The 15,182-nt window shown below is 43.9% G+C and overlaps 1 protein-coding gene across 1 annotated transcript in view; it reads right to left on the bottom strand.

Moving 5' to 3' along the window:
- The window catches only part of UNC13C (unc-13 homolog C), a 1,145,854-nt gene that overhangs the window by 751,655 nt on the left and 379,017 nt on the right, over nucleotides 1-15,182 (bottom strand). Inside the window, exon 11 of the mRNA XM_069765967.1 lies at nucleotides 6,713-6,854. Within this exon, the coding sequence (XP_069622068.1) occupies nucleotides 6,713-6,854 (142 nt within the window). The remainder of the gene's footprint in view (nucleotides 1-6,712; nucleotides 6,855-15,182) is intronic.

Here is a 15,182-nt window from a genome sequence, read left to right on the forward strand (position 1 = left end):
CTCCATCTTGGAATGATTGAGATTGCTCTTTTTTTCTGGCAAGAATAGTATAATTTATAACATAATTAAAAATATATACTGCAAAGAAAAATAAAAAGATACCTGATCAATATCTGATGGACCTAAGTCAATGAGCTTTGTTGAGATCTATGAACTCTGCTAAGGTGCATTTGAGTAACAAAAACGTAACAGGTTATACAACCAAAGAGGAAATTCTATGCCTCAAATTTTCATTCTTTGTGCCCTAAAGCAATGGGCAGATTGGGTACTGTTAGCATCCACATGGTTCTACATGTTGCTATAATGCAGACAGATATTTAGCTAACCTACCTACTATATGCTATCTGTGCTCTCGTTGCGTAGTATATAGTGTAAATATACATAGGAACTCTCCTTTCTCTTGTTAAGGTGTCAAGACATTTAAGTCTTAAAAATGCTGCTGGAGAAAAGAGGGTCTTATCTGAGATACAATTGATTAGATAGATCAGATTCTACTCACCAATTTGAGCCGAAGGAAAGGCTCATAGATATATCCAGCTGCAGCAGATCCACGCGTGACCAACAGAGGTACAAAAAGGGGGTAAATCGTGAATTTAAACTGCACTGCTGAATGATTCAAGGTCCAAATATGTAGCCATTAGATTGTGGATTTATTCAATGCGTTTCAAAGTACAAGACTTCTTCATCAAGTCAAAAATCATGGCACTCCCCTCCTGGAACAGCGGGCTCGAGCTCCACCCCACCGAATTACCTCCCGATTACATCCACTACACATCTCCTTCCTTAGGTCAGGGGCTGTGCATTACAAAACATCCTCTCAGACCAAATAAATAAATAAATAATCTTTATTTTTATATAGCGCTAGCATATTCCGCAGCGCTTTACAGTTTGCACACATTATCATCGCTGTCCCCGATGGGGCTCACAATCTAAATTCCCTATCAGTATGTCTTGTGAATGTGGGAGGAAACTGGAGTACCCGGAGGAAACCCACGCAAACACGGAGAGAACATACAAACTCTTTGCAGATGTTGTCCTGGGTGGGATTAGAACCCAGGACTCCAGCGCTGCAAGGCTGCTGTGCTAACCACTGCGCCACCATGCTGCCCAAATCAGCTTTTCCTGTGGTCAGCTATGGAGCAGGAAATGCCCCATGTGCTGTTAGTGGAGGAGGATCCACAGCACCTGAAAGGCCTGGTTGCAGTCATATGTATGGGCTTCTTGTGTGTAGGCATCCTTTTGTACGTTGCCATCAGACAATTCTTTGGCACTCAATAGGCTTTGCAGCAGGATCGAGCCCGCTGTTCCAGGAGGGGAGTGCCATGATTTGATTTGATTAAGAAGTCTTGTACTTTGAAAGACGTTGAATAAATCCACAATCTAATGGATACATATTTGGACCTTGAATCATTCAGCAGCGCAGTTTAAATCCACGTTTTACCCCCTGACGTTTAAGTCTTCTCATGCTAGTGTCTCAGGACAGGTATGTCACTCTCCACAAGGAGAAACCTTACCCCTCAGATCCCAGTCTTAGCCTCTCATTTAGCCAAATCAGATCCCATACTTTGCACTGATGAGGGGGCAATAACCCGAAACACCGTGTGGGCAAATTGAAACTCTGATTTGGCTTTTATCCTATGTCATATTGTAATGCTTATTAAAGGGTCAATATTGTCTTATAGGATTGCTACTTCTAATAGGTGGCACTAAAGATCAAGTTATCTTCCAATTTGCATATTTAATTTCCCAGAGGGGCATGCAAGGTGTTTGAGTCTCCTCATACTAGTGTGGCAGACTTGGCATATCACTCTCCACATGGAGAAACATTACCCTTTATGTCCCGAACTTTTGGAGTCTCTTAAACTTACACCTAATCTTATTCTAGGCAGAGCTCACATCTACTTGGGATTCTGCCATTGTGAATTCAATCATATTTGACTTAAAAAATAATGCAGCATGCAGTGTTATTTTCTGGAGAATGACAGAGCAGTATGCAAGGAAGCTCGAGCACTTGCCATGTCTCATCCCGCACAGCTTATAACTCTTAAAACTTTAGGCATTGGGTGTTAGTGGCACTCTTTTCTCAAGAGTCTCACTTTTAATAATCTTTTAAACTTATTTAAGTATTTTTTCAAAATAGATAATGTATCCTGATTTTTACTAAAATGAATGTCAAGGATGCACTATGTAAATTCCAGCACCCTACCTGCAAAGTAAAAAGCATCACAAAAGAAAGGGAAATATATTTGTAGATGCTAACATTAAGCAATTTAACAACATAAGTAAAAAAACACAAAGGTGCGGAAGCCAACAGTGAGTGCTAAGTTGTATATGCAGAAAAAGAATATTTAAATAAATTTACATTACATTACTGTCATATTACCTGTACATTAAAAGTGAGGTTCTTTGCACACATTTTGATTAAACTGAGACTATATGCAAAGACAAGGTGACTTTATATGTCTGGTCATTACATATAGACTTACACATTTTAATCAAAATGTGCACAAACTTTTTAGTATTGCAATGATGGCAGTAATGCAATGTAAAATGATTTAACTGTTTAATATTTGTATTAATCTTTATGCTCAGCTGACAAAGATTTAGCCACAAATGACATTTTTTTTATCTGTGGAGAACATGAAACACACGATTATTAAGTTACATATTTTATATTGTAAGGCTACTTCACTTTTATTACAGTAGATGTTATCGGTAGAAGGTAGCTAATAGGGCTTTGTGGTCAATACATTTCACCAGCCTTTCCAGAATACTCATAGAAAGTGAATAATTTCCAAAATCTGGTTAATTGGTAAATCTGATGAGGTTCATATCAATCAGATGTAAGATGTTGCATACAGTTTTAATATACTAGGGTAGATTGAAACACAGTGGATTTGTCATAGCAGAAATCTGTGACATAATATAGGGCAAGACATATAAAATGTCTTTGAAAATGTGTAGCAGAATTGGTGCAGCATGACAGTTATCTCATGTGATTGGTAGCAATGAGCAAATCCAAACTGTAAAATTCATCGTTCATACAAGACATCCAGTGACTGGTGCTTAACTCCAAACATGGACTTCTCCTGGAAATCCATTTTTTTCAGCTCAGGAGAGAGAATGATTTTCCAGCTCCAAAAGTTAAGATCCTCTTTGATTTCTATGGGGTTCAGGTCCAGGCCAAGTCCGGGTACAGTTCTGGTACTCGAACCGAACTATGGACTAATGTTCTGTCGAACACGAACCTCATATGGGTCATATGGGTGGAGTCCTTCTTTCGAATAGTAAAGCTGGCTGGGCCCACTCATGGCTTGACTGATGTCGCACAGGCTGGACAAGTCAACACAAGCCACCGCCCATCGCATCTGGTGTATGTGCAATAAAGGGAGGCGTCACCTGTGCACTGCAGTTTGGCATAAAGACATTACTCAGTTGTTTAATTTACAACATGTTCAATTAGATATGAATATAACCTACCTTTCTAGTGTAAAATGTTTAGATTATATCTAACTGCCTACAGTATTTTGCATACAATGGGCATATATTCACAGCTGATAATAATAATAAAAATAATAATATATATGAATTGTATTTATATAGCTCCAACATATTCCACTGTACCTACAGCTCAATAACTAAATGACCTACATTGCGGACAGCAGTCTACCTTCACCAGCAGGCTTTTTGTGTGTTGTTGAAGGAACTTATTGTAGCTAAATCTTACTTTGCTCTATAAATCTAAACAACACTTCTCATAGCTATGAACCCAGCAAACCCAAACTGACGCAAACTTGTCAATATTTCTAAAATGTCTGAGAACAACCTTCATTTAGTCCTGTTCATTTACATTTAGAGCATTCTTTATAATACCAAAAATCATTATAAATTATAATGGTTTATTCTCATGGCTAGAATAGCCACAAATGTTTATTAAAAAAAAACATGATTGGGGTAAAAGGCAAACTCTTGCACTGCAACACATAAATATGAACAGATTTTTAAAAATTATTTTGGCTCCTGATGCTTTTTTATTGCTTAGCTGACAGATTATAAGTTTGGTTTGCCAGGAATCAGAAAAAAAGTAATAAGCTAATAGACACGAACAGCCAGGAAATTGATGCTGCCAGAAGAATGGGAAGCATGAGAAAGGGACACACTCCTGTCTATATTCTATACACAATTTAAGACTGAGCCAGGAACATGAAAGACTAGTTATCTGGGCTAGTCAGACTAGACATATGGGCTGCTCCCCTTTGGTTTCTCCCTGACAGTCTTGGCTTGTTATATATTTGAGTATGGCTAGCTGGGAAGAAGCCACTCAGATGACTAGTCTCCTCTTTCCTAGCCTATTTTTAAACTACATTTTCTCCAAAAGTTGCATTGTTCTAGAGTAAAACATACAGTAGATGACCCTGTTTCATGCTGCCTGGGGCTCCCTACAAATATTGGAATGACAGATCATCATGGCAGGTATCCCTTGAATTGCTTACAGGTCAAAGCTGCGTCACTTATGACAGGATCACTGGCACAGTGTATGAGGAGAGATATGTGTCACTCACTGCACATAATGGTGTCAGTGATGTGAAGCCAGGATATTTTCCTCAAGCACACTACGTGTTGAGAGGGTGAAATTTAAGTTGTAGACATGGGCTGGTATTATGTGGGCATCCATAGAGTGGGTGGAAGGGTGCCCACCATATCTCCACCTGTAGAGTCGACACCGCGAGGTGTACTGACAGGACCTGAGATGATGTCACGGTCATGTGATTATCAAATGGTATTGGTTACTAAATAGTTTGACTTGAGAGTCAGTGTATTTGTGGTTTGAGAGAGCAAGTCCCCAAATGGTGGCTCCAGATAAAGCCGAATACACCTGGTGGTCTGAGAAGGTGAATCTCTCAGACAAATGGACTTTGTCACATGTTCTAATTTTTTGTTGTACTGCTGTGCCAGAAAGTTCTGCTTATTTTGCTGAACCCTGCTATGGTCTATGCTGTCTATAATAAACCAGCAAGTGATTTACTACAAGAAACATTCCTGTGTCTACCTTGAGAAGCTGAGTGTGTCAACCACTCACACACTTCAAGCCAGCGCAACCTATCTGTGGTGGCATTCAGCGAAAGTACCTTAAAAACTTATACACAAAAAGGCTGTTGGTCTAAGTAGAGGACTGTTAGTGCGGCAGCTCAGTTGGACATTGATCTGTATGTGCTGTGGAATATGTCAGTGGTATATGAATAACATTCTTAATATGATTTATTTATCATAAGTATCAGCTGTGATTATATGCATTGATTATTTGCAATAAAGGCAATTATATGCCATCTAAACATGTTACGCTTTAGACGTATGTGATATTCATATCTCATTGACCATACTATATATTAAAACATAGACTAGTGTCTTTATGCCAAACTGCAAATAAAGCCAAGGAAAGAACACCTCACTCCACTGTGTATGCACCAGATACATGGAATAGACCAGTGACACTAGTGACTGGCATCTTTAGACTAAACTGTGCCAAAGGCCTTCCGTTTCTTTTCATGAAATAGTGTTATGAAAGCAGCAAGTGGATCAGATTGTCACCTGGGGTGTAAAACCAAAAGAACCCTTAGCTTCACCTCACTGCTTAGATTGTAATACATGTCATGTACCAGTAACTGAAGAAGGAGGGTGTATTTAAAGGGAAACAAACAGATATGATGTTAAATACCGAACCTAACCAGCTCTCCTTAGTGTTTAACATCTAGACCCATGTTTAAAAAAAGGCTTTTTAAACTTTAAGCAAGAAACATGTCCAGAAGTGAGGAAGATGCCTTCTTCACTTCTGGACATGCGCACTGTGCATCTAAAGCCAGGGAGTGGACACCCGGCATCAGAGGCGCAATGATGTGAGTGAAAAAACTACAAGCACGGGTGTGATAACATGCAGAGAAAGACAACTAGTTTGGAGAAACAAACGTCCCATTAACTAGTCATAAGGCCTAATTAGCATATGAAATGCAAAGTTTAAAAAGCCTTTTTTGTAAACAAGGGTCTAGGTGTTAAACACTATAGAGGGTTGTTAGGCAGGGTATTTAGCAACAAATAGTCTAATACTGGATAGTTCAAGGGCATGAGGGACCTATCAGGTTCCCTTTAAATCACAGAAGTCACAGGTCAAGCCATGGATCAAATTGAGCAATAACTTGGGGCATATAAAGTCACAGATGATGGGTTAGGATTATAAAATTGAGGCCAAGTTGAATGCATGAATAAACATTTGCAGTGAATTTTGTATATTTAATGTATACTTCATATTAATTCTCCAGGGAAATGTTCTATTGAAAACTCTGGTTAGACTATAGTACAAGCAATAGCGTTAATTCCCTTCCTTTCTTCTACCTTGTAAATGTGATTGAATATACCGTATATCATTGACTGCTTGATGCCACTATCTGGAATGAGAAAGGCAAAGCATGACCTTTCAACTAGTAAATCATTGTACATGGCAGATATTTCTCAATTACCTATTCTCTGCAAGTGTAGAACAGCAAAACAACATTGATTGGAGGGAAGACCAAGGCCGCTGGTGATTTACCTTGTCGTATAATTCACCACCCAATGATACAGGAAGGGATTAACATGGTAATAGATTCTCGCTGTCACTTACATACACTACATTGTCAAGTTGTACATTGACAATTTCAACAACAGTTTCTATACTTACAAGTTAAATTTCTCATCCCACACTGGATTTAGATTTCCAAAAATAGTTTTGGTTCTTCTCTTCGTTTTTCCGACTTGGACAGTCACATATGGGTCACTTGACCCCGTTTTATCTTTTGCTTGTAACCCCTGAGCACAAAGAACTGCAAAATTCAGAAAATATTTATTAGAATGCAAATTATCTAATACAATAACAATACATGTTGTCATCAATGATGAATAGAGTTTCTAAATATTACTCAAAACGTTCAAACAGCATGTTCCGTTAAGTACACAAAGTATTCGTCTGAAAAAGTGTGGTAGAAGCGAAATGAAGAAGCATTATGACGGACAAGATTATTTCAGACGTCCTCGTACGACACCCTTTCAGCTGTATATTGTTAATAAAACAACTAGTGTATAGTGTTATTATGCACGTTTTTCAGATGTTTTCATCCAATATTCTTTTCAATATACCGTACTTTCAGGAACACTCTGCATAAACAATTCTACATGTAATATGTTAAAAAAAAGCCTCAAAAAACTACATGGAAAAAATGAGACAAAAAGTTGTCAAACACTCAAAATACCCTTTGTGAATCAACATTAAGGCAACTTTAATATGGACATATTTTGGTCAGTATTTTCTATGTGTTACCCATAATATATCAAAACTTTACAGTGAAGTGTTCCTTATTTTCAAGAATGCAAAAAATGCTCACCAAATCACATCCATGTGAATGTTGCATAATTTGGAGATCCTTTTTCCAGAAATGAGAAATGGTTACCAAGGCACAATCCCAAGTGTTTGATTGCTGGGACTTCTGCCACGAGGACAACCAACACAGATACCTCCACCAATAATGATAAAACGTGACACCATCATTGACTATGGAACTGACAAAGACAGCCAAGAACTGTACTTGGTCATTTCCATCTGTTAGGAGTCGAGTTTCCTCTGCTGCACAGGGGGAATCTCGATCCGTGTCTGCTGCGGTCTCCCATTCGGTATCGGCCGCAGTGGGCTCTGCTCAGCGGAGACGTCGCTCCCAGCGTCTCGCTGGGGCTGATTCGGTGCATAGGGTCACTACTGCCTTTTCTGGCTTTCCTATGGTACCCTGCACTGATCTGCGGTGAGCGAGCCTCTCTGGGACTAAGTCCTTGTTTACTCACACTGAGCATGCCCAGGGCAGGGTCTCCCATTGGAGGTCGAGGGCCACATGTTCGGTCACATGCTCAGGTGCTGCAGTACATTCCATTGGTCCTTCTGGAAGGTCCTGAAAGGGCAAAACATGCTCAGGTACTGCAGCACTTTCCATTGGTCCTTCTGGAAGGTCCTGAAAGGGCAAAAACTTCAGTAGCAGCTTCCTGTGCTGCAACTATATAAACTGCGCATGACCGCACGGCCATGCACTAGTATCGTCTTTTGCTATATGCTTTGCGTCAATGTGGTCATGTGTTTGTATGTGTTCAGGGACCCGGCTGAAATAACCCCCTAGAATGCTGGCACCTCCGGCAAGGAGATTGTGTATAAGAGTGTTCAGGGACCCGGCTGAAATAAGCCCCTAGAATGCTGGCTCCTCCGGCGAGGAGATTGTGTATGCATGCATGACCACTCACTGCTCACATCTGGGTAGTTGGCCTGTGCCTCTGTGAAAGTCTAACAGGGCACAGAGCTCATCTCTCGCGGTTACTCTGTGAAGCTAACAGAGTTGGTATATACCACCATATAGAGCAGCCATTATTTAGCAGCAGGTACTTTCCTGCACGGTGGATCCCGGGTTGCGAACGCACTAATTCCTTTTAATAAACAATATATTTGGTGCGTTCCGCCAACCCTAACAGTATACTAGCGCCAGGATCTGGCTAAGTAATGGCGGATGAACAGCGATTGCAGGGGTACATCCAGCTGCTGGAGGGCCGGTTGGCGTCTCTTGAGCGTGCAACCTCGGCGGTGGATGTTACCGCAATAGCTGTTCAGGCTGCTAGCGTGGCTGCAGCAGCTTTACCCACTGCCACCTCTGTTCCGACCCTATCTCACCTTCCTTTGCCTGAGAGATACTCTGGGGACAGTAAGTCCTGTAGGGGTTTCGTGAGCCAATGTGGTATACACCTTGAGCTTCAGGCTGCACGTTTCCCTACTGAGCGGGCAAAGGTGGGATTCATAATCTCTCTCCTGTCGGACAGAGCGTTGGAGTGGGCTACACCGCTGTGGGAGCGCAACGATCATGTGGTGCGGAGTGTTCCTAGGTTTCTGGACACTCTGAAACAGGTCTTTTTAGGACCTCAAGTCACCCATGATACAGCGCTCCAACTGCTGGCTTTGACTCAGGGTTCAACCATGGTCAGCCATTTTGCTGTTCACTTCCGGACATTAGCGTCTGAGTTGGAATGGCCAGATAAAACCCTCATTCCCGTATTTTGGAGGGGGCTGGCTGACCATGTGAAGGACGCTTTGGCCACTAGGGAGATTCCCGCCACACTGGAGGAGCTCATAGCCGTATCTACTCGTATTGACCTCCGTTTTAACGAGCGGAGGTTGGAGCGAGCCCAGTGTAGGCAGAGGTTTCGGCTGGCTCCCACCTTCGCCAAACCTTTGGAATCTCCAGTCCAGGCATCCGAGTCACATGAGGCCTTAGAGGTGACATGAGCGGGATCCAAGTCTCAGTCTGCTCGTGCACATAAGGTCCGTCATGTTTGCCAGCAGTCAGGACACCTTGCCTCCAAGGGTCCTCAGCGGTCGGGGAAACGTCAGCGTCTAGTGGCAGTTGGAGGAGGTACACTAGACACGGCGACGTTTGCCTCAAAGTTGTCCTTCAAGGGGACAATTACCATAGGCCCATCCACTCTTATGGTCGAGCTATGCGTGGATTCTGGGGCAGAGGGTAACTTTATGTCTTCCGCTTTTGCCCAGCGTCACGCAATACCCTTGGTGATGCTCGCCAAGCCGGTAACCGTTCGAGTGGTAAATGGGTCAACACTACCTTCACAGATTACCCACCAAACCATTCCTTTCACGCTATCTGTGTCTCCATCACATCAGGAGATAATCTCCCTATTAGTCATTCCTGAGGGAATTGATGAGGTCCTGTTGGGGATACCATGGCTTCGCTATCATTCTCCTCATATTGAGTGGTCCTCTGGGAGAATTTTGGGTTGGAGTAAATCTTGCGAGGGTAGATGTCTGAGGGAGTGCGTTCAGGTTGCTACTACACAGGTACCCGCAGATCTTTCCTCTCTCCCCAAGCACTATTGGCCCTATGCAGACGTGTTCTCCAAAAGAGCTGCGGAGACCCTTCCGCCTCACCGCCCCTATGACTGTCCTATTGACCTCTTGCCTGGTGCTGAGCCTCCCCGGGGTCGAGTCTATCTGTTATCTCTCCCGGAGACGGAGGCAATGTCCCAGTACATCCAGGAGAATCTGGCAAGAGGATTCATTAGGAAGTCAGTGTCACCGGCAGGGGCAGGGTTCTTCTTCGTACAGAAGAAGACTGGAGACTTACGTCCATGCATAGACTACAGGGGTCTTAACGCCATCACCGTTAAGAACAAGTACCCACTACCCCTGATATCTGAGCTGTTTGATAGGCTACGGGGAGCGAGGGTATTTACAAAGTTAGATCTTCGGGGTGCTTACAACCTGATTCACATCCGTGAGGGGGATGAATGGAAGACGGCTTTTAACACCAGGGATGGGCACTATGAATATCTGGTGATGCCCTTCGGGCTCTGTAATGCCCCAGCCATTTTCCAAGACTTTGTGAACGACATCTTCCGGAATATGCTCACCACCTCGGTCGTAGTCTATCTGGATGATATTCTCATCTTCTCTCCAGATATTGACTCACATCGGAGAGATGTTTGCAAAGTCTTCGACCTCTTACGGGCAAACTCCCTCTACGCCAAGTTGGAGAAGTGTGTGTTTGAGCAGGAGTCCTTGCCTTTCCTTGGTTATATCATCTCTGCCCAGGGTTTGGCTATGGATCCTGCCAAGCTACAGGCTGTAATGGACTGGCAGGAACCCCATTCTCTTAAAGCGGTGCAGCGCTTTATGGGGTTCATTAATTACTATCGCCAGTTCATTCCACACTTCTCAACTTTGGTAGCTCCCTTGGTTGCCCTCACCAAGAAGGGAGCAAATCCCAAGTTGTGGTAAGAGGAGGTTTCCAAAGCCTTTCTCTCGATCAAGTCACACTTCGCTAGCGCTCCCATCCTACATCACCCCGATGTTGATAAACCATTTATCGTGGAGGTGGATGCCTCATCCGTTGGTGCTGGAGCAGTCCTTTTCCAAAAGGATGCTCAAAGTCGGAAGCATCCTTGCTTCTTCTTCTCCAAGACCTTCACACCAGCGGAGAGGAATTATTCCATCGGGGACAAGGAGTTGCTGGCCATGAAGTTGGCTTTTTCAGAGTGGAGACATCTCTTGGAGGGAGCTCGCTTTCCCTTCCAAGTCTTCACTGACCACAAGAACTTGGTGTATCTGCAAACGGCCCAGCGGCTGAATTCTCGCCAGGCTAGATGGTCCCTGTTCTTCTCCCGGTTCCATTTTACTCTCCATTTCCTCTCCGGGGAGAAGAACGTTCGTGCTGACGCTCTCTCCCGCTCCGTGGTGTCATCGGAGGAGGAGGAGGAGGAGCCTCGGCTTATTGTCCCTTCTGAGAGCCTGAGAACTGTAGCTCCGGTTTCGCTAGAGTCTGTACCCCCGGGCAAGACTTTCGTACCAGCTAACTTGCGACCGGAGGTTCTCTCTTGGGCTCACTCCTCCAGAGTGGGTGGGCATTTTGGGACCAAGAGGACATCTGAGCTTCTGGCGAGAACATACTGGTGGCCGCATATGGCCCGAGATGTCAAGGACTATATTCAGGCGTGCGTTTCTTGCGCCCAGAATCGGTCTCCTCGGCAACGGCCTGCTGGGTTGCTTTACCCTCTACCGGTGGCAGACAGGCCCTGGGAGATGGTCGGGATGGACTTTGTGGTGGATCTACCCAAGTCGCGTGGCTGCTCCATTATTTGGGTTGTCACCGACCATTTCTCCAAGATGGTGCATTTGGTGCCGCTTCCTCGGTTACCCTCAGCACGGGCCTTGGCGGTGTTGTTCATTAAACACGTTTTCCGTTTGCATGGTATGCCTGATAAGATTGTCAGCGATCGGGGTCCCCAGTTCGCATCTCGGTTTTGGAGAGAGCTCTGCCGTTTACTCAGCATAGAGTTAAACCTCTCCTCTGCATACCATCCCGAGACGAATGGGTTGGTGGAGAGAACCAACCAGACTCTGGTGACATATTTGCGACATTTCGTCTCTGCTAGGCAGGATGACTGGGCATCTTTGCTACCTTGGGCGGAATTTGCCCTGAACAACGCCGTAGCCGATTCCACTGGTCAAACTCCTTTTCTCCTTAATTACGGCCAGCATCCGCGTGTCCCTGTGCCCATGCCCGTGTCATCCACCGATTCTAGGGTGGCAGACGGGGCGGTGGAGGCATGTGACATCTGGGACCGCACACAGGATGCCATCCGGGCCTCCAAGGAGAGAATGAGGGTTTCGGCTGATACACACCGGTGCCCCGCTCCGGTCTTTGCTCCTTGCGACTTAGTGTGGCTCTCCGCCCGTAACATCAGGCTGCGAGTTGAGTCCACTAAGTTTGCTCCTCGCTACATTGGCCCGTTTAAGGTTCTGGAACAGGTCAACCCTGTGGTCTACCATTTGGCTATTCCTCCACGCCTTGGTATCACCGATACTTTCCACGTTTCCCTCTTAAATCCCGTTCATTTGTCCCGGTTTTCCGAGTCATCTGCTGGGAAATCGGGTTCATCCACGGATGAGTTTGAGGTGAATGCTATTGTGGGGTGCAAGGTGGTACGTGGCAAGAAATTTTATCTGGTGGACTGGAAGGGTCACGGCCCAGAGGATAGAACCTGGGAGCCTGTGGAGCACATTCGGGCTCCGCTGCTTATCGCAGCTTTTGAGCATAGTGAGGCTCAAGGAGGAGGGGGCCCTAGGAGGGGGGGTAATGTTAGGAGTCGAGTTTCCTCTGCTGCACAGGGGGAATCTCGATCCGTGTCTGCTGCGGTCTCCCATTCGGTATCGGCCGCAGTGGGCTCTGCTCAGCGGAGAAGTCGCTCCCAGCGTCTCGCTGGGGCTGATTCGGTGCATAGGGTCACTACTGCCTTTTCTGGCTTTCCTATGGTACCCTGCACTGATCTGCGGCGAGCGAGCCTCTCTGGGACTAAGTCCTTGTTTACTCACACTGAGCATGCCCAGGGCAGGGTCTCCCATTGGAGGTCGAGGGCCACATGTTCGGTCACATGCTCAGGTGCTGCAGTACATTCCATTGGTCCTTCTGGAAGGTCCTGAAAGGGCAAAACATGCTCAGGTACTGCAGCACTTTCCATTGGTCCTTCTGGAAGGTCCTGAAAGGGCAAAAACTTCAGTAGCAGCTTCCTGTGCTGCAACTATATAAACTGCGCATGACCGCACGGCCATGCGCTAGTATCGTCTTTTGCTATATGCTTTGCACCAATGTGGTCATGTGTTTGTATGTGTTCAGGGACCCGGCTGAAATAAGCCCCTAGAATGCTGGCACCTCCGGCGAGGAGATTGTGTATAAGAGTGTTCAGGGACCCGGCTGAAATAAGCCCCTAGAATGCTGGCTCCTCCGGCGAGGAGATTGTGTATGCATGCATGACCACTCACTGCTCACATCTGGGTAGTTGGCCTGTGCCTCTGTGAAAGTCTAACAGGGCACAGAGCTCATCTCTCGCGGTAACTCTGTGAAGCTAACAGAGTTGGTATATACCGCCATATAGAGCAGCCATTATTTAGCAGCAGGTACTTTCCTGCACGGTGGATCCCGGGTTGCGAACGCACTAATTCCTTTTAATAAACAATATATTTGGTGCGTTCCGCCAACCCTAACACCGTCAGACGTCAAATGGAGTGGCATCAAACATGGACAATCTGTACTTTATTAAGATGCATCAGCAGTCTTGTAGCTTGACGAAATGCTGATATTGAGAACACCCATTTACATTTGAAATCTGAATCCATAGTTTGTCCCTATGCAAAATCTTATGAGAAGGTAAATAAAAGAATTAATTCTGTCAATGAAACACACACTGTTGATAGGATTTCTACTTGCTGTCATTTAACGGACACATCCTTCTTTACATCCAGAGGCTGAAAAAGTGCCCTCAACACATCCAGCTGATAAGGATGCATGGCCTGTTACAGTGCATCAGTCTCTCTTGTAACAATTGTCATACCTTTATGAGGATTGTTAGTGACAGCAAGCAGAAAAGCGATAAAGGTCTGCGTACTTCTATTTTTTAGAGATTAATGCTAACAAATATTTCTTTGGGCAGGCAAAAAATATTCTCAGAATATTTTTTTCATTGTTTTCATTTGTTATGTCTCTTGAGATACAATCAAATAAATAGAAGGATCCTAAGCCATGTCTATTCCATTATCTATGAAACCAGCTATGTTCTTGATGCACCCAGCGTTATTGCTCTGCTGACTCTAATCCATCTACGCCTAATCCAGGTGAAAGATTAGAATTTCAGTGCAGTAAGCACCTATTGAATAAGCAGACATACTCTTTGAAATAGAAAAAAAAAACACCTAGCCCCACATGTGCTTTGTTATGGAATAAACAAGATTTCTGATGTTAAAGGAAATTTGAATTATAAATATTTCCCTGCTCCCCATCCCAGCACTTTGTAGATCTTACCCCCATTCTCAGTAGAAAGGTGAAATAAAGCAGAAAACCAGGCAAAAGGAGCTTCCGATGTGTCATACAGTAGATACTATACTTGCAACATAAGTCAAATCTGTGGTTTAAGACCACTACTGATTTCCAAGATTAAAGAAATCCAGAGAATATTTCTCACTTAATCTCTTGATTCAATAGAAGTGGGGAAGGGAGGACTTATACTTCTTATTTTTCGCTGGATCCACCTCTAGCTCAGAACCCTGCATCAAAAAGATGTGCGACACCAGCCCAAACATTGCGGCAAGCTGAAGATTTCAGATATATTGAGAATAGAGGGCCAAAATTCCTTCGGATGTGAAAGTCTGATAAAGTCATATACGAAACAATCTTTTGCCAATAAAGGTGGTTCTACATGATGCTGATTCATAGGTATATTTAATTCTTCTCCCACGTCTACATTTTGGCCTAGCATTTTTTAAATAAACAGCACAATGTAATTTGTCATGTATCGCTGCTCATCTGAGGTTGTATCTACCAAATTTTAAAAGCAAGAGGAACAATCCAGTAATCCCAAAAGAAAAATTATTGTATTTAAACCTTCACATTTTATGAAACTCAATTAAAAACATATTGAAAGGGAATAGGGAAAATAACATAAAAATGTGCAAAAGGATGACGCATTTCGAACCAGTATGGATCTTACGCATATCGTATAGGAGTAAGAACTATGGGACATAAAAATTAGAGAAAGGATAATGCATTTCGAACCAGCATATT

The sequence above is a fragment of the Ranitomeya imitator genome, chromosome 4 (genome assembly GCF_032444005.1).
Source record: "Ranitomeya imitator isolate aRanImi1 chromosome 4, aRanImi1.pri, whole genome shotgun sequence".
Lineage (NCBI taxonomy): Eukaryota > Metazoa > Chordata > Amphibia > Anura > Dendrobatidae > Ranitomeya > Ranitomeya imitator.